Below are 24,935 nucleotides of genomic sequence, written 5' to 3'. Positions count from 1 at the left end.
CTTGCTTAACAAACATAACGAAGAGGACAAATCGCCAAACGTGAATTATGCGGCATTGAAGAGTTCCGTTCTGATTATCATCAGCAGTTCCACTTCATCAAATGTCACTTTTTTAAATGTAAATGCTTGATTTGTTGATGAAAATACTAAAATCACTATATGTATGCCTTTAACATTTGAGGTTATTTAGGATTTAGGATTAACCGCTTTATTAATAACCATTACTTAAGGTGGCATAGGTTCAGCCAGCAGTTTTTGAAAAATCGGAGTGCTTTTTAACCGACTTCCAAAAAGGAGCAGGTTATCAATTCGACCGTATTTTTGTTTTTGTATGTATGTTACCTCATAACTCCGTCATTAGTGAACCGATTTGGAAAATTGTTTTTTTGTTTGAATGTGTATAGTCCCAAGTTGGTCTCGTTTTTGTCAAAACCCAGTTCTGATGATGGGATCCATAAGGAATCCAGGGAACTCCTCGAATTTTTGTATTTTCATTAATAAATCAAGTATTTACGTTCAGAAAAATTTACATTTAATGAAGAGGAACTGCTGATGATGATCAAAACGAAACTTTTTAACGATGCATTAGTTCACTTTGACGATTTGTCCTCTTCGTTTTATGTTTACTAAGCCAGTAAGATTTATAAAGAACATTTTTATCAAGGTTTAGTCTGATGATGGATTCCCTTGGGGATTGAGGGAACTCCTCAAATATTATAAGCATACATATATACAGCGATTTTTGTATTTTCATCAGCAAACTAAGCATTAACAATTAAAGTCCCATTTGATAAAGTGGAACTGCTGATGAAGACCAGAACGGAACTTAAACGATGCATAGTACGCTTTAGCGATATGTCCTCTTCGTTAAGTTTACTAAGCCATTAAGATTTGTAAAGAACATTTTTATGAAGGTTTAGTCTGATGATGGATTCCATGAGAGATTGAAGGAACTCCTGAAATATTATACAGCGATTTTTGTATTTTCTATAATAAATTAAGCATTAACAATTAAATAGTGCCATTTGACAGTGGACATGAAAAAAATTTAACTAAAAAGTAGAATATAAACTTTAAAAAAAAATAGAAAATCCGAGAATAAATTTAATTTATCGATCGCAGACGTTTCTGCTTGTTAAAAATTAATATAGAAAATCCGACTTCAAAAAGGATAAAATAAATTTTATTTTATTTATTAAAATAATATTATTCCTTTTCTATGCGCTAGCAACTGATACGTTTGAAGTCGGTGCCAAGCCAATAAGTGATATGCGTATGAATGCCTAATATTTAAGGAGTTTCAATACTGCCTCCTATTTCATAAAAAAACTCATTATATACTGGTTCTTTCTTTCTTATCAAACTACACCAGGGTTGGCATTCGATTTGACGGTGTTGATCATAGAAATATGAATATAAGGAGAAGTGGTTTGACAGCCGGGCGCGTGTCTCTATTTTGTGATCAAAATGATCATAAAGCACGATCGCATTGTCATTTTGATGACAGCCGTTGCGGTGTAAACAATAGTTATTTGTGCAACAAGAGAGGAAAGTTGGTTTTTCTTGCGAGAGTTTATTTTGAGTCCCGAGAAAGCGAAAGATTCTAAGGTTGAATCGTGAGCGTAGCGAGGGACTCAAAAACACGAGATGTAAAATAGATGTGAGATGTAGTCAGCCAGGGCTCGATTCTAGGCCCGTTGCTCTTTGGAGTTATGGTCAACGACCTGGCTTCGGTTCCTAAGTACGCAAGATGCTTACTTAATGCCGATGATCTGAAACTGATTTATGGCATAATAATAATAATAATAAAAGACGTTTATTCAAGAAGTTGTAACATAGGTACATAATAAAAGTACACGATAATGCTTACAAACTAATTGAAAGGGAAGGTGGCTCAGCTGATGTCTGTGCCAAAAAGGCTTCACACACACACACATACACACACAGACACAGATACAGGATATATCGGATTTTGTGTCACTGCAAGATGATATTGACCGAGTACATCAGTGGAGTCTCGATAACGGACTTCTATTTAATGCTGCCAAATGTGCACTTATGACATTTAGTAGGGCCCGCAATCCGCTATATAATAAATATCTTCTAGATTCCGAATCAATAGCTAGAGTCAATACTATTCGGGATTTAGGAGTTATTCTGGATGCGAACCTTAACTTCCATGAGCATATGTATACGCTGGCTCGTACCTGTTACAAGAGACTAGGATTCGTTACTCGGATGACTAAGGACTTCATAGATGCCAGGGCAATAAAACTCCTTTACACCGCTCTTGTCAGAAGCAAGCTCGAAGCGGCTTGTGTTGTTTGGAACCCCTATGAAACAACCTATATCCTGCTGCTAGAGCGAGTGCAAAAGGCGTTCCTACGCTCCCTCTACAAAAAAATGTACGGATATTACCCATTTTTATACCCAACAAATTTTTTGCAGGGTACATTAGGTTTTAACTCACTTGAGGTGAGGCGAAATTACAGACTGTGTACTTTAGCCAGTAGAATTTTACGTGGGGATTCTGACTGCCCGAACTAGTAACTCAGTTGCTGCGTCTATATGTAGGGAACCGACTAGATTTCTGTTTCGACCGCGTTGTCGCCATTTAGGTTAGGGCTGCCACCAGTACGAACTGTGTCCCGCCGTAAATCACCGCTGCCTTGCACCTGCTAAACTCGCTCCTCGAATCAGCACCAAACTGTGATGTGTTTGCGAGTGGATGGTTGTACGTGTGTTATGAATGCTTGAGGTTCTGCGAGACATGAACGGCCTTCTTCCGTTATATGTTAATTTTGATTTGTGTACTATGTGTATGAAATGTCTATTGGTTTCACAGTGCTTTGGATCACTGTTATGCTGTGAAATGTAATGAATAAAAAAAAAACCATACCATACCAACGCTAATACCAACGCTAATAATTTTCAACGCTAACACGCAATAGACAATGAACGTGTGAAATATGACATAAGTCTCAATATTGAAGTAATGTTAACTCAGAATAATAACTAAAGCATAGAAGCCGGGCAAAAATGCTTCGCAAATATTTATACCCGTCCTTTATTTCCTTACGAATTAGATATTGTGCCGAAAAGAGATGCATATATGCTTGTTATTTCTCATTTACGTACGGTGTCATAAGTTTGATAATTTGCTAGGGATGTAACTGTCGACTTTTTATATCGATAAATTATGCATAAGTTTATGTGCCGTGTAAAAAAAAACACGAAATTGGCGAATTGATAATAGTCTGGCTAATGAAATTTATGCATGTACCTAATATAGCTTTTATCTCATTTGCAGTCTACAACTCAGAACCGTCTAACTATACCTCTCGTTTTCCTATCATTATAAAGAAGGCGAGCGATCTTAACGTGTCGTTTTATCGAAAAACACTTTTGAAAATAAGTCACAACAAATATAATATACGATCATTTACATACTTTTGCTTTCATAAGTAAAATATTGCTTTATTTATAAAAGAAACTTGTCAATAAAAAGACACGTGCAAATGGTTTACCTTTTTTTGTAATGCTAAAAAACTAAGTATAGTTTCTAGCAGTATTGGCCGAAACGTTAATGCAATTAACGTTCGGCCAACACTGGTTTCTATTCATGTACCAATGAGGAAATAAATAAAAAAACGTTCGTGTATATATATTTTTTTTATTTAATAATAGGGAATATTACGCGAAACTCGGCGTAGGTGGCGCCACTACCACAATCTGAGGGTCTATCGCGAAACAAGAAAATCGAACTTTCGTTATCTAACATCTCTGTCACTCTTGCGTATTCGAGAGATAGAGGCAGATAACAAAATTTCGGATTCGAGTTTTCCGGTAGGTCCTCTGAAAACTTGTCAAAAACCTGTTAAAGGTACAGTATGTATAAGTAAGTTACTCTACGGTTTACTAAAAAAGGCTAGTGCTGCACTCTGGTGGCAGAACATTGCAGTAATATCCCCTATTCCTCGTCCTTTGGGAATCTGAAATAAAAAGTTGAGTTTTGTGAGATAGGTAAACCAACAATATTAACACGTTCGCGGACGCTCAGTCAGTTGGACACCTAAATTTTGTATGGAGACTTTGGGACTGTTTAAGCATTCCCGTCACTACAAACATATCAATTATAATTTCATAATGACATAATAATATAATATAAGTATGTACCTATTTAATGATATAATTCGTAATGAAACATTTGATAGAATTGTATAATAACAGAAAGATGAATATGTAGAATTATATTAGTGTATAATCACATGAAATAATTACTAACAACACTATTAGCACGTAAGGTTTATCTGTAAGTGCTGATATGTATAATAATAAACAAATAATAATAATAAATAATAAAAAAAAATAATAATAATAATTAGGTTGCTATGTGACGCGTTATTCTATGCAAGTCAAATGCTATGCAATCCGCGTCAATATGAAGTATATTTTTTATATGCTATGTGACAACAAATGCTCTACAATTCGGATGCATAAGCATGTATGTCACATGACGTAGTCAAGTTGTAATTCTATGTGACATCGCATGTCATAGCATTCATTAATTGTGCTCAACGGCAGATACTTCTGAGTTCTAGAGGCGAGATTATTGCTCTAAAGACTCATTGCTTACCCCTACAAACACTTTTATACTTTCTTTCTTGTTCCGTCATTGCATATCATCGTAAATATGTGTCAATCTCATACGTGCGCCATTCCAAATACCTTCGACATTCATTCGACTTAAACTTATGCGATTCCACAACATCATGCGTTGGAGACCGTATAATATATCTGAAGAATCAAAGGGTCTGCTCATGGCATGCCGTGGAGAGCAGAGTTGCAATGTTGAGCTCTCTTAGTATGGGTAAGTTTGTTCTTCTAGCTGTCCAAGGTTTACGCAGCATTTTACGCCTACCCATCTTCTCGAAAGCGTCAATCTTTACCACAATTCACTTTTTGAGTCCTCTGTGCGGCTTTGCCACGTTAAGTCCTGGAATTAAAGTATCTACCGCTTTTCTTGCCAGGCTGATTGATGATGATGATTTGCCCAAATTTATATTCTTTTTGGGATGCATCTGCACCAATCACAAGACGTGAAATATACACAAAAGTATGCCATAATGCTTGTCATAAGGGGCTTACCTTGTGAGAGGTGGTCATCAAGCGCTAACAGGCTATAATTTCACAATTATATCACCAAACCTATGACTACTAACGTAATTACTTGAATAATAGGTATACACCATTCATGCCTCACTTTTTTATGTTAACCGTTATCAAAATTTGGTTGTAGTGCAATAACGAGCAAGTACACATGTTTGTTCATTAAAACACAATCAAAAACTTGAAGAAATTGTAAGAAAAACATTCATTACGATAATACAAAAATCCATCAAAATAGCGATCGCGTGCGAAATTCGCCCAAATTGCACGTGTCCACTCCCAGACGCACCTGCTGGGCTACTAAGACCCATACAAAGGCGAATGCTATAGCATCCTATGCTAATGCTATAGCATCCGCGTCACGAAAAGGGGGGCACAATTGCAGACGTCACAGCAAAATTTTAACTGCGATAAAACTGTGTAATTTGACAGTATGCCTTCTGTGACTGGTGACTGGTAGAGGAAATGTTGGTGAATAATATATAATATTATACTGTGACAAAGCGGATTGGTAAGCATATCAACCCAGAAATTTAAACCGAAAAACGGATTCAATAGCATCCGCGTCACCAGGAGTAGTACAAAAACGGATGCTATGCAATCCGCGTCCGCGAACGTGTTAATAAAAGGAACACTCATCAATGATAATTAATGTTTTTTTTATTAGGGTTCCGTACCCAAAGGGTAAAAAGGGACCCCTTTATTACTAAGACTTCGCTGTCCGTCTGTCTGTCACCAGGCTGTATCTCATAGATTACTTAAATTGAGCATGTTATGAACTTTCCTATGTTGTTGTTATATTTTATTATTGTATCAAATCTACTGCGGATGGTGTACCGAGACAAACCTTACTGGTTTAACGGTACTTTTGTAATTAAGTTGTATATTATGTGTATTTACCTGATTAAAATAAATAAATAATAATAATGAACCGTGATAGTTGAAATTTTCACAGATGATGCATTTCTGTTGCCGCTATAACAACAAATACTAAAAAGTACGGTACCCTTGATCCGCACTTGACCGGTTTTTAGTATTATACTATTAGTCTGGCAAACACAATCTGTCAGTAAGTAAGAACAAAGAAAACTATAGGTACAGTCGAAGGCAAAAATATCGATCCAAACAAATGGCTCAAAAATAGAGCGTACACATATTTTTGAGACTTTGGGAATGTATATATATTTATGCCCTTGACTGTACTTATCAATTAAAATGAGACAGTCCTGGGCCAAACTATAAGAAAGCTGTAAATGTCGATAGGTTATTGATCTGAGGTCGATAAATACACAGTACATCACTATGCCAAAATTATAACCTTTTATAGTTAGCAGAAAATTTCGAAAATATATGCAAAAATCTATACAGACTTGAATGCAAGTATATATATAGTCCTCCACATCGATTTCGATGACGGCGACCTCAACAATCAAGGTTTTTCCCTCTCATGAGCTCTTATGTGGCTGGCCAGGCCAAACTTGCTCTTAAAAACTCTTTTACACTCACGACACTAGAGTTGACCGGCCGCATTGTACATATACACGTAGGAGGGCTTAGGTCTTTCCTTGCGCAATTGTCGTTTTACATCTTACGTCGTGAGGCGGTTTTTCTCAAACGACTTGATGGATTCGAACATGGTAGACCGCCAAGATGACCGTTTCGCAGCGAGCTCCTCCCAACGTGTAGGATCGATAGAGCACGCGCTCAGGTGACGCTTAAGCACATCCTTATATCGAAGATGTTGACCGCCGTGCTTCCGCTTACCCTCTGCTAACTCCGAGTAGAATATAGCTTTGGGCAAGCGGCGATCATCCATTCGGAGAACATGCTCACACCACCTGAGCTGGCGCTGCATCAATAGCGCCTCCATACCGTACATCCCGGAACGACGCAAAACCTCAGAATTCGGGATACGGTCCTGCCACTTAATCCTAAGTATATATCTCAGACATCTTAGGTGGTAGGTGTCTAGTCATCTGATATCTGGCTTGTACAGGCACCAGGTTTCTGCGCCATACAGAAGAACTGGGATTATCAGGGCCTTATAGACGCTTATCTTTGTCTCAAGCTTGATATCATGGGACCTCCAGACACGATCAGTGAGACGTCCGAAATTGGCAGCGGCGTTAGCAATGCGCGATGGTATTTCAGAAGCCAGGGTGTTATCACGTCGTATAGTGCTTCCAAGATATTTAAAGTGAATGAATGCAAGTAATAATTACATAAACAACATATCGATTTCAATGTTTAGCGTCAGGTCCTAAATTAATTTCTTCAAAATTTAACAAAACACCGATTAAAGGTTACCGGTTCGTGCGTATTTTCTTTTCTTCCTGTATGCGATTTACAGCCCTCGATCACACAAGATATTATCACATAGGGAACTTCAAACCATTACAAATAAAAACAGCACGTTTTCCAACAATCTTTCAGGAATAGCAACAGTATAATTAAAATTAAGCAAGATGACCGCTGAAATTCCGCGAAATATTTCAACTAAAATAATACGACTATGTCAAGTTATTACAGTTGACACCTACCTGTCAAATAACGAACATATTTTTATTTGGCTGGATTAAAAGACCACAAAAACCACCATTTGACAATTTCCTCAGTTCATCTTATGACAATACTGAAAAAAAAAACGAAAGAACTTGCGGATTTGTGAATACGATACTTTTTACCAAGCTCTTATTTTTGCCCAGCTTCTATGCATGCTTTAGTTATTATTCTGAGGTTCAATGACTTTAATGACAGCATTAACATTAAAGATTTGAGATTTTGTCTATGTTCTTAGTTCTTACCAGCCAGAGTCCAGACTTGTAGTAGTGTGACTACTGATTAAATAATATCTTGCCTTATGTTTTCCTTCATATTGCATAAAACCTATTTTTGACTCGATCGAGTACATTTACGAAAATCTGTCACGTCAATGCATGTCATTATGACAAATTTGTACATTGTCTGAGTTTCGATAGAAACTGTATTTTTTTCTAAATTGCAGTTTAAACTGTTTTTTTTTTTCAAAAAAAACACGTGTTTCGTAATCAACTAGGTAAACCATTTTTGTAAAATCATCATGATTAGCACACATGGGAGCCAAGTTCACCAAGATGCGGACTCGTTCTTCCGTGACCCCGCGCAGCAACGCTCGCAGATCGTGTACGCCAAGCAGACCCGCGAGCGACAAGTCTTTATGGAAGACCTCAGAGAATATCGACGGCAGCTTGAAAAACAGGCCATGAAGACAATGAGAAAACTAGTCGGCCCGCGCTGGTACCAAGTACTCAGTGTACCGCAAAGAGACGCACTCGATAGGTTAGCGTCATCAGTTTACCAGGATTTACTTGAAGGACGGCCCACTAGGACATCCCGCATAATCCATAGACTCGGTGTCTTTCCTCCCCCAAAACCCATGGACTTGATGATTGCGAACTTCCACGGAAGCGATGACCCGAAAAAAATGTTGGCGCATTTATTTTTCCTGCTCTACGGCCACTCGATCGAGGGAAAGCGGAATTGTTACTGTTTTAATGCCAAGCTCATTTTATCGGCTATATATTATTTGGGTTTAAAAAATTTGATCGAATTGTTGCGAGAAAAATTTAAACCAGATCAAGATGTGCCACCAACGCCACCAAAGCCAAAGTCTAAACGCCAACCGCCCGTTCCGTCTCCGTATCTGGAGAGATCCATAATACCGGTGTGGTATCCTGCTAGCCCCAAAAAGTTTACACCTCCTCCCCTGCCTAACTTAGACGAGCTCAACGAACCTTATGTGGACAACGACGAATACAGAATTCGAGTAAAGCCACCGCCGCCTCCACCTCCACCGCCTCCCCCAAAACGCATTCCACGAGCAATTTGTGACAAATTGGCAGGCGTGTTTAATATCGCGCCGAGTCAGGTGACCACTGTCACGATGAAGACTACGATGAGTCAACGAAAGCATCAGAATCATAATATGACACTTGAAGTTAAAAAGAAAACTTATGGAATATGCATAACGCGACCGGAACGCAAAAGTTGCCGTCGCAAGCTTAAACCTCCCACGACTGGCGTAAACAACGCTCAGTACTTGATACAAGGAGTGTATACAGTTGGCCGGCGGACAGTATTCGTGCTTGGTAGCGTTTCTATACTGCCCGCAGAGGGCGACCTTATACACGGTGGGTTCGCGCAGTGTCCTACCGGCTACATGAACATACACCTCGGATTCCGTGGCTACCCGGCACCACCTCCACCTGATCCATGCGACTGCAACAAGAAATGGCAAGACAAAATACTAAAATACGTCAAAGAAAGCAAATGCTACTGCGGTCACAACTACGACTACAGCAACGAGGGCACTTTCCCATCGGACGAGCTTCCTCATTTCCAAAAGCCGACGGCGGGCGCACCGTATCAATTTAACTACCACACAATATTTGACATAGATGAAAAGCAGCTGTTAATCAAAAAAGAAGTGAAAAAGATTCTGGAGGGGGATAGCGTGATAGGGTCAAAGAAGGATCTAGTTGTCAAAAAGAAAGAAAAAGAAAAGAAGAGGTCATCTAAGACATGTTTGGGGCAGAATCCGAAGCCCTCGCAGTATCTAAAGTGCGCGCTGCGAGTGCTGCGAGGCGTGAACGTGGCGGCGCGGCTGCCTGACGTGCACCTAGCGCCCGAGCTGGTGGAATGGATGCGGCGCCGCATCGCCGGCCCGCTGGGCCCCGCCCAGCGCCAGGCCTACCTGCGCCAGACCCGCGAACTGCAGACCATGCTCGACAGCATCACGCCCAGGATTTACGGGCCCCTCTTAACAAAGAACAATACCGAGTTCCGGGGCGCTTCTACCTGGACCCATAAGTTAAAATTCAGAGACAGATTTAATAAGTACTCGTGCGAATACAGAAGACAACTGTTCAAGTGTTTCGCCAATATAAATAATTTATTATGGCGGATCATGTTCCTCCCGGAGTTTCCCGACAAGAAGTTCCGCGAGATATTCTTTTCGTATTTGTACGCGACGTCAGACGACCTGATGCTGATGCGACCGTACAGCACGTTCGAGACGAACGACCGCAAGGAGCGGCTCATGAGCCGGCGCATGATCTGCCTGCCCGACGGCTACGAGCCGCCGCAGTGACGCGCACGCGCCGCGCCGTGCGGCCCGCTCAACTAGAGCCGGAGGAAATTCGTTTGGACTCAAAATATGAACACATTTTGAATACTTTATTTGTTTCTTTTATTATTACTAGACACAAAGAAAAACATCATAAACACGACAGTTTCCAGTGTAGGTAATTTAAGTCAGACATATAATTATTTTAAAATAACATTTGATTACGTATTGCTAAATTAATGTTATTAAGATAAACTGCTGACAGTGACGTTCACTGGAGAGCAACTAGGTTGGCTCGCGCAGCGCGCTACGGTAGTAGTTGAAACACTCATTAAACGTAGCCCATAGGCGATTCTCTACGTAAATAAAATACACAAGTAACAGATACTATTTGTGTGGATAGTAGACCTTTGTACCGCTGTATGAGACCCCTTCGAAACGATATAATTCAAAATTGATTTCATCATATTGGTGATTTTAAATTCATTTACAATGAATATTTACTTTATGAAAAAATCTTACCATGTCATGGTCGTATTATAATACTCCAAGGTATTATAAAATATTTCTTTATTTACTAATTGCATATGCCATCTACACAATATATGCTTACTATCTAGAAAATATTATGATACAAGTCTTAAATTAGGGTAATTTATAATAATAAAAATAACGTTTTATTGTAAATACAACACTATTGCTACAATTGTAGTACCTAGGTAGATAGATCACTACAACGATAGCTATAATAGAACGCTTACGGATATTCAATCTTCTTTGGTATCAATGTTGCAGAACAAAACATAACAGGTCGCAGACAGAACATCTAACCAGCTGAGAGGAATACTGATACGAAATCAAAGGATAATGTCATTAAAGCATCTCTTAACTAAACCTAATGAAACAACTTATAACAATGTTAATAGATAATGGCAAAACGAACCGTGATTATTGATCCAGGGATCTAATTATAAACCAATTGACCTCATTAGACAATCCCTATATCGGTAGCCGAATAATTTTAGCGCGACAAGGCCATTCTTCCACCGGCTATGTACTGCTGTAGTTATTTTAGGTATAAAACCTTACGAACTATTTTAATTTGGCTTTCATAGTCGGTGTAAAAATTAACTTATCATACCAATATTACGCTATGGTCTTTAAATTGTGCAACATTACATTCATATTAAAAAGTAATAAAATATAGAATTAAAAAAACATAAAATATCAGATGTAAAACAAGACGGACAGTGGAACGGTTTGTGCACGAAGCTTACAACAAAGGTTTAAAATATAATATATACATATATAAATAATAATAAGAATAATGCCTCTAGGCTTATATTTTTTGTTAAGATGTGGCTAACACACACCATCACGATAGCGTACTCAACAACTCGACCGAACATTTACAATAAGTACGGACAAGGAAACGTAACACCGATGCGAAATTACTATATTACTATTACATGTATGCATGCACTACTGAATTCAATCTGGTTAAATATGTATATGTAAAACGTTTACTCCGTTTAAAATTGTTTCGATATTTATCAAGTTCAACAGTCAAATAGCAATTTATGATGGTTTTCAGTCCATTTCAAGCAATTCGGTGGATTAAACAAATAAATATATTCATTATTTTAAATCCGAGATAATAAAGACAATTAAAACATTCAGACTAGTACGATTAATGTTTATATACACATGATTAAAAATTACCTTTTCACTTAACCATCATGCATTGACAGTCGATTAAATGAAGTTCATAAGTAGTCATACTAGTCATGCAGCCTATAAAGGTATGTGTTTATAGTTGGTCAAACCAAATTGGCAGTAAATAGGAACCAAAAAAACTATACTCATCCTTTTTTTTTGGGTACTAGTACGAGTGTAAGACAAATATAGTATGATTATCTTTGTCTATGTTTGAAATGAGACAGTACTTTGACAAACTATAGTAACATTATTGTGTTCCATTGGTAACATTGTTTATAAAAACTCTTTTTAGACTGCATGTATCCATAAAATGTTTAAAAAAATTTAAATACCTTTTTATATTCTTGAATGAACTTGAGTGTCTTAACCCTTAAATGCATGATTTTTTGTATAACTTTTTAATAAATTGAAATAGATGTGTCATGCTGTATAAAAGCAATAAATGTGATTTTGGATAGCTGCATATTGAGCCACGGACCATCAAATATACGATGCATATATACATCATTATGCATTTAAGGGTTAAGACGGATTTTTGTGAAAATATCTTATGTATTCTATTATAGCTGAAATTTCAAATCATCAATTAGAAATCAACGCAACGCTTTGGTGAATGAATGTTGATATTGTTCTCAGACATAATACACGTAAACGCTGTCGATAGGCTAGTCGCTACTGTCGCTAGTCACCGAGTGGCATGCAAGTAATGAATAAGTGTGTGTACAGTATAGTATAGTATAGAGCTGTTATTGTGATTATATTTGTAGCTCCTGGTGGTTGTGGTGGTGCGCGGGGTGCGGCGCGCGCTGCTGCAGGTGCACGAGCGCGGACAGCAGGCGCGTGTTGGCCTCGTCGAGCGCGGCGATGCGATGCTCCTGCGCCTCGATCACACGCTGCTTGTGAGACAGCGCGGCCGCCATCTTGCGCTGCTCGCGACGCAGCTCCTCCTCCACACTTATCAACCTGTCCACGTTTCTAAGTTATTTGACAATTTTTTAACGCGAATATAGCGACTAATAGAGGAATTATTTTTTCAACTCTAATTAAAGGACTAAATTCTATTTCAAGAGCTTTTATCATATACAAGAGAGCTTTATCATAATTGTAAGGGCCTCAAATCTATAATATCATTAAATTACCCAGGGGTAATTTAATGATGACCGTAAAATATGCATAATTTCAAATCAATTATAATTTTAAAGCAGTTCACATTTTCGTATGTATACGAAAACAAATGGAAACATTTGCAAATATTTCCTCAAGCTTAAAAAGGGATTTAAAGAGAATCTTGCCTTTAAGAATCGTAAACTTTTTTACCTGGTGATAATAGCTTTCATCTTGGTGTCTGAAGTGTCCTGGCCGGGCTCGGCGGGGCCCAGCCTCCCGCGCAGCAGATCTACGGAGTTCTTTAGCCGGTCGATCTCTCGCTCGTACTGGGAATGATATTATATAATGACTAATGATGATTCTACGTGAACCTTTTAATGTTTAAATGCTTGCTGCGGGATACAGCCTACAACCATATTATTTCGATAGAAAACTAATCAATAGGGAGCGTGCATGAACTGTAGTACAGGAGCACCCTGTTTATTGGCGCGAAGTGTAAATATCAAGTTTAAGCTTCCAATGTAGCTTATGTAGCCCACAAGAGGGCAGAACCTATAATGCACAAGAAAACATACGTGAATTGTAGAGGGCAGCACTAGTTATGGCGTGTAGTGTCATTGTCACAGTCAGTGTATTGTTTATGTTTCCGATTCAGGCCACAAGATGGCAGGTTTGCCAACGCGCCCGGAAGCGCCCAGAAGTTATTAGTTTTTTTTTGTATTTAATTTATTTAAAAATAGTTAATTGTAACAAAGAGGATATAATTGGATAGAGCGGTACTGTCATAGTAAATTTTGTAACCACAGTAAATTCACTGCCATCTATCGACACACTTTAAAACTAAAAATGCAGATTTATTAATATACGGTAAAATGTATTTAAATACGGATAAATGATTATTTTATTTGCATTAATTATTTTTATATGATTTTGACCCATGTTATTTCACTGATATGCGTTAAATTTTTTAAAAAACAAACGAATCCGTACCGTACCGTACCTATACGAGAGTAGGCCAAAGGTAGTGGCGCCATCTGATCGAGAACCAAATTTTCGTGATTTTAGAGGCACGTTTTTTCCTTAGACTGTATCCATCTATTACGAAGTATATATCTTTGATTGTAAGGATGTTTACCTGTTCGATGGTCCTGTGATGCTTGTTGCGGCGGCGGCCAGTGGTGCTGTAGAGCGTGTCTTCCAGCTCGTCGGAGCTGTCCGTGAGCTCCCGCGCCGACTCCAGGCTCAGCCGCCTCTGCAACTTCTCTCTGCCCGGCTCGCGGACCTCGCGAGCCTCTCGCGGCGTCTCCCGCGCCTCGCGCCCGGCGCGCTCGCTCGCCTCACTCGAGTGAGACTCTCGACTAAAGACCATTCGGGAAGGCGATTCCCGCCTCTGGTAATATTCCTGGTGCCTGTCCACGTCCTCGTTCAACCGACTGCTCGACATCTTAGCCGCTGAATACGCGCGATCTAGGGGATAATTAGTTTCGGACGCGGCTTCGCCAAGAGAATATTTCTCTGGAGACACCTTCAAATTGTCCATATTGCTCAACGCCTTCTGACTCCGTGAGATCTGTAATCGGTACATCTCCTTGTTGACCTCTTCGACATTGGACTCGGAGCGGCTCATGGGGTAGTCCTCGGTGGAGATGTGGTGAGGCTTGCTCTCATACAGTGACTCGCCGCGCTGACCGAAATGCTTGTAGTTTGGTGGGTTTTGGTTAGTGGAATAGGAGAGCATGGGATTGGTGCGCGGCATTCGCGTTTTGCTGCTCTTGCGCAGGCTCGGCGAGTTGCTGGAGGACTCATCGTCGCGCACGCGCGGCGAGTGACTGTGGTTGCTCCTTTGGTATACGTCTTCGTAATTACTATCTCTGGTTATCTTTCGGTGGGTATTATTGCGGTTCTGCTGATCGTAGCTTCTACCTTCGTCGTTGAAGTTTGTAGAACCCTCCTCGGAGTTAGTTTCCACGTTGTCCGTGCTCAGAACCTCCTCATCTATCGATGAACTGGACGAGCCACAGGGACATCGCTTGGAATTCCTGTTCTCATTGGTTTTCTTCTTCTCTGGAGTCTGACGGCTGTCCTCCATGTTGTAGACGGGATTTGTGAACACGAGCGGAGCCATCTTCGAGTTCGCGCTCGTGTTGGTCTGCGCGGTGTCGGGCATTGTAAAGTTTTGGATGCCGTATTTTTGGATGTCGTACTCTATTTTCTGTTGCACTTGGCTTTTTGGGTAAAACTTGTCGTTCTTGTTGTCGTAGTAGTGCTTGTCCCTCTGCTTCTGGTAGTTAAGTTGCGAGTACCGGCTCATTGGCTGGCCGCCGTTCTCGTAAGGTGGATGGTGATGGGCGGCGTTTTCTACGGGACTAGAACTTTGGCTGTAGGTGGCTATGCTTTGATACCCGGAGCTGGCGACGTTCGAGAGCCCGCTGATAGAGACGTTCGATCCGTTATTAGCATAACCCTTATTCCCATTAACGACAATATTGTTATTGTTATTCGACTGGGTTTGTGACAATGTCTTCTTGTTCATAATAAGTTTCTCGTCGACGATATCAGAATCGTCGGCGTATTTTAATAAGTCTGATAACTCCTCGAGAGTGGCCGTGTCCCTCATGAGATTTTGCATGTCATTGGAGCAATAATTGTGGTTAATGTTGTCGGAGCTGGGCGACCGCTCGGTTCCGTTGTAGTTTGCGTTGTGGAAGTGAGTGGATTGATAGTTGCTGGCTTTGTAGCCCTGTATGCGGCGCTCGAGGCTCTCGCCGACGCCATTATTCATGCCTTTGGGGTACTGATCGGAGCCGAATCCTATCTGAACGACTTTAAGGTTGACGCAATGCTCCTGGTTGTTGTACTGCGAGCTGTAGCGGTCAGGGTTAACGTTTTGAACGGGGCTAGAGGCGTACACGTTTCTGGGGAGGGTGGCGGAGCGGAGGTTGGCGGGGGATTTCATGCCGCCAGCGTACGCGCCTTTGTACTTGGAATCCTCGGCGTTGGATTTGGAGGGGCTTATGTTGAACTGCACGCCGCTCTTGGGCATGATAGGGGAGCTGTGAGCGAAGCTGTTCTGGCCGCTGGAGGGCTCGGCGGGCTTGTTGGTGGGGGTGGTGCAGGTGGGGTCGTTGAAGCGGAAGATGTTGTCGGCGACGTGCGGCGTGACGCCGTTGTCGCTGCTCGCGAGTCGCTTGCTCAGCTCGTCCAGGATGTCTTGCAACGGCTCCAGTTCCTGTAACAAGTTTGGAATAATGTCAATTGTAAGCTTAAGCAAATTTATGAAAGATTACTGATTTGAAATTATTAGAAGTTAACTTTTGGGTAATCAAATTTATTGTCAAAGCACGAGCTCTATGCATTTTCGGTCTGAAGAAACGGAAGAGTACGCACGTTATATGCCAAGCATATCAGCGCCGGAGTGCAAGGAGGCAAGGTGGGACTGCCATACCATTAATTACTCAGAGCTGGTGTGCAGAGTGAAAATGGAGTATTATATTTGGACGCATTTATGCCGAAAGCTTGATAGGTCACTCAACGAGTTAAAGCATAGTTAAGTAATCAAGGCACTGAAATCCGTTCAGTGATGAAAGTAAAATACTTTTACCTGAATACCTGAGCCTCCCGCCAAGCAATTTAGGCAGGCTGTCAACAAGCAGTGTGTGCAAAGTAGCCAGCTGTTTGAGCAAGAGCACGTGCAGCGTATATTTGAGGTCCAGCTCCACCGCTTCCACGGAGCTCTGCCAGTCTGCGACGCTGAGTGTCACTGAGAAGCAGTTGCTGCCTTCTTATGCTTGATCTTACAGTTGGGTGATAATTAGTATCTTACCTGAGTCCTCCCGCCAGGCAGTTTAGGCAGGCTGTCGACCAGCAGCGAGTGCAAAGTCGCCAGTTGCTTGCCCAAGTCCACGTGCGGCGCCCACTCGGGGTCCGCCTCCACCGCTTCCACGGAGCTCTGCGACGCCGAGGAGTTGCGGTTGCTGCCCTCCTGCGGTTGGTCTTGAGGACACATCTGGAAAAATTACGTCACGCCTTAGGTCTCGATCTTTGGCGCCGGATAGCAATTCGTTCTATAAATGTATTGGCACTTAGGGACCTGATTTGGCGTTGGGATTTTAGATTATAAAATGTATTCCTCTCATAAAATTGTCCTAATATTTGGAAATTTATTTTTTTGGCAATAAATGATTATCATTGTCTTTTTATCATTTATAGCCCAAGCCAAAGAGTATGCCTAAGCCCTCTGGCGCATGAGAGAAGGCTTGTGCCCAACAGTGAGACATATAGTGTATAGCTCAATTATTATTTATTCTATCATTTATTTATCATTATTTATATTTATCATTCATTTTTCACCTAATTAGTGACAAGATTAGGTTTTACTAATTGAAACTAATGTATGTTTACTGTTTGACAGATATAATTTTAAAGTTTCTTACCGAAATAGCTCTAAGGAACGCCTTCATATTAGGCGCCTCTTGTTCAAGGAAGTCATTGAGGAACTCCATGAAAGCCTCCTTGCCCTGGAACCGCGTGAAATTCGCCAGTGTCTGCAGGGTCTTGGCAACTAGTGTCAGGTTGCGGGCGGCTCGCTCATTCGGGTACTCTGGAAACCAATGGTCTTTTAACAAACCATGTAGTTCACACATGTACAGATAGATGGCGTTGTAATCAAATTATCAAATTTTGTTAGAACGGAAATGTTCTTACCGTGAGTAATCCCAAATAGACTTGGAGATAGAATTGCAGGGCAGAGGAAGCGGAGGAATATGGACGCACTTATCAAGTTGTCCGAAATGTCCTCTCGGCCCATCGCAGTCAGTCTGTAAACAACGCAAATGAAACGCATGAGGCGCCATCTATTGACGAGTAGCAAACATAGATATAACTCCGTAACAGATGGACACAGTCTAAGGAAAAAACGTGCCTCGAAAATCACGAAAATTTGATTCTAGATCAGATAGCACCACTAGTTTTGGCCTACTCTCTATATAGAGGGCGTTGACGGTTTCGTTTGTTATTTATAATTTTAACGCATCAGTGAAAGAACATGGGTCAAAATCATATAAAAATAATTAATTCAAATAAAAAAATCATTTATCCATATTTAAATACATTTGAACGTATTTTTATAAATCTTCATCTTTAGTTTTAAAGTATGTCGATAGATGACAGTGAATTTACAGTGGTTACAAAATTATAGACAGTACCGCTCTATCTTATTATATCCTCTTTGCGAGTAGCAAACTACAACAGCGAATTAACTCTCTTGTTGGCAGTGTATCTCACAAGATTCAAAACAATTGCGGATTAATGTAATAAAAAAGGATTTTATTCTCTTGCTCACGATTTTTATAATTTGCCAAGAGTTAAAATGTTGCCGAATACAAGATAGAAAATGAAATAGATATAGGAGATATTAATAACATAATTAAACTGTATTTCGCAGTAGTGTTTAAACCATAAAACAAACAATATGGTATATAAAATAAAATAAAACAATTTCGCATGGCTAGCAGACAAACACAAGTGAAGAAAGTTAGATCATATGCTTTCGCACAAACATTGCAGGAAATAAAAATACATCGCTTAGTCATCCCAACGAAAAGTAAGAAATCGTAACGTACCGTTTATTATTTTTGTCTTCTTCCGGGAAAAAAAGTTCTTCAATCTTCCAAGCTTCGATTCTTCGATTCTGGGCGAAACCTAGGTGCAAAGTATTATGAATGAGACATACCTCTCGCGGAAGGTGGCGAAACAGTCCCTGAGCGGTGGGGGGAACCGTGGCGCGGAGCCAGCTATGGCCCTCCAGGCTAGAGTGACCGCGTCCCTAAGGGCCGTTTGTTGCCGACGCAGGGCTGCGCCGCTGCCGGCACGCAAGGGGTCCACTTCGCATTCAGCCGCGCCGGGACCGGCGGCCGCAGCCACCGCTTCGCTCAGTGTGTCCTGTTGATACAAGAGATTACATGTGGTCCTGATATACGTATTTTTACAAGTAAATTGCATTTGGAATTTGGGTGAATCAACTTTTACAACACTTGATTTCGTGTCCCTAGACTACCTAGCAAAGAAAAATCGATTTTTCAAAAACCATGTTGATTTTTTTTACTTTTTTGTTTACACGGGCATTATTTGATCCATAAGTATTAATTTACACGTTAAAATTAACAACTTGATAGGATAAAAGTTACATTTTGTACGGTAACGTAGCAGAAAAAAGTTTATTCCCACACAAAAATCAGTGACATACTATTTGTGTATTTTTCTGCTGCGTTACCGTACAAAATGTAACTTTTATCTGATCAAGTTGTTAATTTTAATGTGTTAATTAAACACTCATTTATGTGTCTAATAATGCCCGTGTAAAAAAAAAGTAAAAAAAACATGGTTTTTGAAAAATCGATTTTTAGGGTTCCGTACCCAAAGGGTTAAAACGGGACCCTATTACTAAGACTCCGCTGTCCATATGTCCGTCTGTCTGTCTGTCACCAGGCTGTATCTCATGAACCGTGATAGCTAGACAGTTGAAATTTTTACAGATGATGTATTTCTGTTGCCGCTATAACAAAAAATACTAAAAAGTACGGAATCCTCGGTGCGCGAGTCCGACTCGCACTTTGATGGTTTTTCTTTGCTAGGGAGTCTAAAACACGAAATCAGTGTTCTAAAAGTTGATTGACCCATTTAGTTACATCAGGCATGGCAGCTTATGACGACTTCAGTCGTGTCGTTGTCGGCAAAAAATGATGTTTAAATGTATGTATTAATTAATGTACAATTGTTTATTTAAACCCATACCCTTTGTAGTTAAGGCGCCGTGAGTTCAAGTCGCAGCTCGCTAAGCACTGAGCGGACAGCCGAGCGTGCCTGGGATGTTATATTTAGTCATTTTTAACAAATAAAGTAATCGATGAGTTAAGCATTTTTAGAAGCAATTTACATATTTTTAGCTTTTGTGCAATAAAATTAACAATTTTTTATAGTGCGTATTATACCTATGTTCGTGTTTTTTTTAATTTCTATCGAGCGAAAGTTGTTATCACGTTTCGAATAGATGAAGTAACTAAAGAAAGGCCTCAAGTTTGCTATTCGTATTTCTTGGTAACCATCTTATGATCTATAAAAAAGCGCTACGATTTCTCAAAAACCCTGCTGGCTACACCCGCGGCACCTTAACTAGGTATATTTTCTTTAGGGTTTACAATTGAAGAAATGAATACAGATTCGCTGTGTTCACATTGCATGCTCTGGAAATCTAGCCACACTAGAAACGTACCTGCAGATATTGATCGCCGACGAGTTTCAAATACGCCTCCATACTCTTGGTAGCCAGCGAGTTGCCTCGGAAAGTGAGCGAATGGTCGCCCGTCCTGCGGACGTCCAGGGCTACCACGTCGGCCAAATAGCGAGGCGCTAGGCCCGCGCCAGCCATGCACAGGACCAATGCGCAACCGATATCCTCTTTAGCCTTTACGCCTAATAAAAATACAGAAGAAATGGAATTCAATGATCAGTTGGCGCCTGCACAAAAGTGTAGTGTAGTTGAATTGAGTGTAGTAACTCGTTGACAGAGAGCGCTGATTTCAATGCTTCTATGTAACATATTTGCCGACAGATGGCGCTAGTATACGCAGAATCAGCTTATTTCATGACGCTCGTTTTTAACCGGTTGCAACGTACGGTTAAATTATAATATGTAATTGTAGATTGTTGTATTTGTGTGCGTACTTGCGTAGGTAATAACTTGGTGCTCGACATATTTACTGTATTTTTATAAGATGCAAGTTCAGCAAGTTGCCTCTCTTTGACAAAGGCTTTCTTTACAGATCAAATGCTGTATACATATTTTTATCATAGGGCTTTTGAAGGGTTTGACAGTGCATTTAATTTTTTGTACGTAACCACCAGTTATTTAGCGCGTCACTTACCAATATGCGGTTCCAGATATTCGCATAGCCTCTTGTAATTTCTCTTGAGATAGTCCAGGAACCTCGCGTAGTGGTCCAGCGGAAGCACGTCCACGCTCTGGTAGCGGCACTTGATGCGGAGCGCGGGCGCGGGGGGCGGCGGGGCGCGGCCCCCCGGCGACTGGGGCTTGTCCCCCCCGGAGAGGGGGTACCAACGCTCGTTGAGGTATCGGGAGGATACGTCGTCGACCGGGATGCGGACTGTGCCTGGAATAGTAAGGTTTCACATTTAGGACACCGTTGTATTAACTCTAGCCGCCTAGAGGCCAATAAAAAGGTTTCCTATTTCATTACACATATTATCAATCGTAATTAAAACAAGTAATCTGTATAGAAACCTCTGCAAACCTTGCATTGCTCGTGAGTGTACGGGCAATACAAAAGTTGGTGGAAACCATTGTCCACACTGTTAGCTCTAATTTAAAAACCTTATTTACAAATGCAAAGTGTCCGCCGATACTCAGTTAACGCCTCGGTCACGAAAAGCAATCTCGACGCTGACGCCGACTGTATAAGTCCCATAACATTGGTCAAAACTAATGCATGATGGTGGTCGGCGTCAGCGTTGCAGTTAGTACTAACCGACAAGCGCGTGTTTGTCCCGCTTGCGGCTGCGCCGCTCGGGCTCCCTGTACACGTTGACGTTGATCGCGCGCACCGCCTGGAGCCCGGTGAACTCGTACACCTCGCCCCAGAAGCACAGCTCTGACTTCAATTTCGACGATGACCTGTACATGATAGAGGATTTATTAGTAAAACTTTCGCAAACAAAGTTGTACCGTCTATACTAATTAGATTTGTTTATGTACTACGTAAGTTAAGACGCTCATCAGGTTTACATACAGCATTAGCCGCGTATCATGGATATATTAGTTCAGTGTTAAGATATGGGCTCATTTTGTGGGGAAATTGCACAGACTTTAATATACCATTCGTAACACAGAAAAAATGTATATGTGCTACTTGTAATATAGCCCCCTACAAGATATGCAAACCATCTTTCAAAAAACTTAGGATTTTACCGCTACCATGTTTATACATTTTGGAAATCTGCATGTTTGTAACGAGGCATATGTATTTATTTACAACAGCTGAAAGCGCCTCTACTAGAAATCAACGGGATCCTGGAAGGCTGGTTCATGACTATGTTCCCAGGACAGCATTATACACTAATCACTGTTTTGTTATGTGCATGAAACTTTTTAACAAACTACCTAAAACTATAAGAGAACTACCTGTACATAGATTTAGAAATAAATTGATGAAGCTATTGACTGATAAAAGCTATTACAGTGTAAAAGATTACCTATCTCAAGATATACAGCCAGATTTGTAGTAGTTTCTAGTTTTAAGATTTTTGCATGCTAGTACAACCTGTATAGTACAAATAGCAGAATAAGCAACCAATTGTCACTACCAACTAAGACACTATTGTAACTAGTTATTCTTTGCAAATAAATATTTACTTAATTACTTCACTGGTAAGTACCAGTGCCCACATTAAGATATGAAGGTACCCAGGCTCCTGTTTAGAGCCTAGTCAACTCTATGGCCGCTGCTTGACGCATCGTTGGCGCAACTGCTAAGCGACGCCATTTTCCATAGCGCTGACGCTGACGCCGACGCTCAAAAGACGCTAGTGTGGGTTGGCTCTTAACCTCTCTGACAATTGACGCCTGACGTTAACAATTCATCGTACATTTCTGGTCCAACAAGTAAATATAGACGCTATGTACCATCATTAGTATCCGACTCAGAAATGTACAGGAAATCGTCAAAATTAGGTGTCAATTGTCAGCGTGGTGAAATAGACGCCAGATGACGAATGCACCGCTAGCGCGCCATTCGCTAACATTTGTGAAAGGATCGCTAACTGCTCGAGTATAGTCGCTAAATGTGAACGCCCTTTTTAGAAATATCTGTCGAGTTTTAGAAATAGGTGCTATAGTTGTCCATAGAATCATCTGTATTAAATAAGGACGCTTATCTTCCAATTCTCCCATAAAGCAAGATAATATGATAGCTGAGTCGCAAGTGAGGTAACGAAGATAGAAACTAAATCAACAGGCCTTCTGTACTATATTTACTCGGAATACAAATGTCTGTTAAATATAACGTTGTCATGTATTTTTTTTTCTGTGCCTTAGACGTAGAGTTAGACCAAGATAAGCAACGATTTTGATAGCACACGCAGTGCAAGTGTTATTTATACGTCATAATAACATAGTCAAGTTTGACGTTTAAAAAAACGGTTGCACTGCGTGTGCTACCGAAATCGTTGCAGACTTATCTTGGTCTAACTGTATCATAACTATGGAAAAAAATTATATCATCCAAAGGAAGGATGAGCTCACATGAATGAAAAATGAACAGAGAAAACTGCAGTAACCGTAGTTGCAATGCCTCAGGCTCTCATTCCCGCGACCCTGCCCCGGCTTTTTTTTGTATTTTAAGATGATAACGTATTTTCATTTCACTCATATTATCATTGGTGTAATATTTGTCGACGTACTCGTGCGAGTTAGATCATGTTATTTATCTCCACATCGTGCATACGGAGTGGTAACCAGTTTACCTTACCACCAATTCCACCCTTTTTTTTAGGTGAATCAAATAAACGTACTGGCACGTTACTAAGGCTTTTTTCTACTCGTCGAGTATAATCTGTGTATTACAACTTCACATGCAACACTACAACCTTACTCTTTTCAACGTTGGATAGTCTATGGCACTTCCGACTCAAGCATAAGAATTTTAACGATACGGTTTAGTCAATTATAAAAAATTTGAAAATAGAACTTCATACATTTCGATTAAATATTTCTTGAACAAGTTTGAGAACAAATCAAATTATTTTATTAAATATTTTGATTTGTGTTTCTTTAAGTAGTCACATTACTATATATAAATTAAAAACTGTAATAGATGATATGACATCTATTACAGTTTTTAAATATTTCTTGTTTAAGGAGACTCGATTCAATAAAAATTAGCAGACTTAAACACGCTGCTGCGTCGCATCTGCTTTGTGATTGGTTGGCCAACAAAAACATTTTATTTTATGTTCTAGTAGAAACAATTGCTTCATAAGTCAGAAACGCGCATGTGACACCATACCCTACGAAAACCGCTTAGCGTTGATTGTTAGTCTCCATAGGCTACGGTGGCCAAAATCGAGAAAAAAACTGTTTTAAAATTGAACAACATTGAAAACACGGTACTCGACTGAAAAGCTCTCTATTATATCACGATTGTATAAAATACTATTATTATGCAACTTTTAAGAACTACCTATAAGGTGCCTATGAGGGTTCAGAAACAAAATTAGGCTTTAAGGCCATTTATGTTATCATGTGCAAAGGAAAAACGCATAACCCAACAAGTAACTCATACTAAAAAGTTTTTGACCCAGTTATTTATACGCGTTGTTTTATCCGATTTTATCAGATTTTATGATAACTGTCCATGACCATTACCGGCGTCTTCACCCCGCGTGGTTAGAATATAGTAGCTGTGGAAGTGCAACTTTACTCACCTCGCGTAAAGCGTGTCGTCGAGCAATATCTCGCAGTAGTAGCGCTTCTTGGGCGGAATCGCCTTGGCCTCAAGCAGCCACAGTTTCACCGAGCGCTCGCAGCGCCGCGTGCGCATCTCGTCGGGCCGCGCGGCCTGCCGCAAACTGCACATACAGAACGCTAATTATAATATATATTATTATAAACTGAAATAGATTACATATACTAAGCTAAAAGTAACCAAGCACTGCAGTGGTCGAAGACGCATTTATAAATTTGATTGATTTGTTCCCTAGTTGTATAATATACTAGTTTATAGTACAGATAACTCTATTTTTTTAGGAAACGTGAACGCAGCTA

General features: G+C 40.2%; 2 protein-coding genes across 7 annotated transcripts in view; one reads left to right on the top strand and one right to left on the bottom strand.

Annotated features, from left to right (window-relative positions):
- The first annotated feature begins 8,150 nt into the window (after positions 1-8,150).
- Positions 8,151-10,386, top strand: LOC134755017 (uncharacterized). The gene has a single exon (XM_063691495.1). It carries the CDS (start codon positions 8,249-8,251, stop codon positions 10,295-10,297), a length of 2,049 nt encoding a protein of 682 aa, XP_063547565.1. The 5' UTR covers positions 8,151-8,248; the 3' UTR covers positions 10,298-10,386.
- A 2,134-nt stretch (positions 10,387-12,520) lies between these two features.
- The window catches only part of LOC134754770 (ras GTPase-activating protein raskol), a 238,952-nt gene continuing 226,537 nt past the window's right edge, over positions 12,521-24,935 (bottom strand). For 3 of the 6 annotated variants that reach the window (XM_063691124.1, XM_063691121.1, XM_063691123.1), the window contains 11 exons: positions 24,596-24,739; positions 21,643-21,788; positions 21,022-21,267; positions 20,370-20,569; positions 18,831-19,039; positions 17,804-17,916; positions 17,533-17,699; positions 16,923-17,105; positions 14,235-16,328; positions 13,310-13,425; positions 12,521-12,955 (listed from right to left, as the gene is read on the bottom strand). In XM_063691124.1, coding sequence (XP_063547194.1) covers positions 12,748-12,955; positions 13,310-13,425; positions 14,235-16,328; positions 16,923-17,105; positions 17,533-17,699; positions 17,804-17,916; positions 18,831-19,039; positions 20,370-20,569; positions 21,022-21,267; positions 21,643-21,788; positions 24,596-24,739 — 3,826 coding nt within the window. In that variant the 3' untranslated portion in view covers positions 12,521-12,747. The remainder of the gene's footprint in view (positions 12,956-13,309; positions 13,426-14,234; positions 16,329-16,922; positions 17,106-17,532; positions 17,700-17,803; positions 17,917-18,830; positions 19,040-20,369; positions 20,570-21,021; positions 21,268-21,642; positions 21,789-24,595; positions 24,740-24,935) is intronic. The other 3 variants (XM_063691126.1, XM_063691127.1, XM_063691125.1) reach the window with 1 other exon arrangement.

This window comes from Cydia strobilella, chromosome Z (assembly GCF_947568885.1).
Source record: "Cydia strobilella chromosome Z, ilCydStro3.1, whole genome shotgun sequence".
Taxonomy (NCBI): domain Eukaryota; kingdom Metazoa; phylum Arthropoda; class Insecta; order Lepidoptera; family Tortricidae; genus Cydia; species Cydia strobilella.
This window is presented reverse-complemented; position numbering and strand designations above follow the sequence as displayed.

What these genes read in the sequence shown, in the direction of transcription:
- LOC134755017 (XM_063691495.1), top strand. Translation starts at nt 8,249, where the DNA reads ATGATTAGCACACATGGGAGCCAAGTTCACCAAGATGCGGACTCGTTC.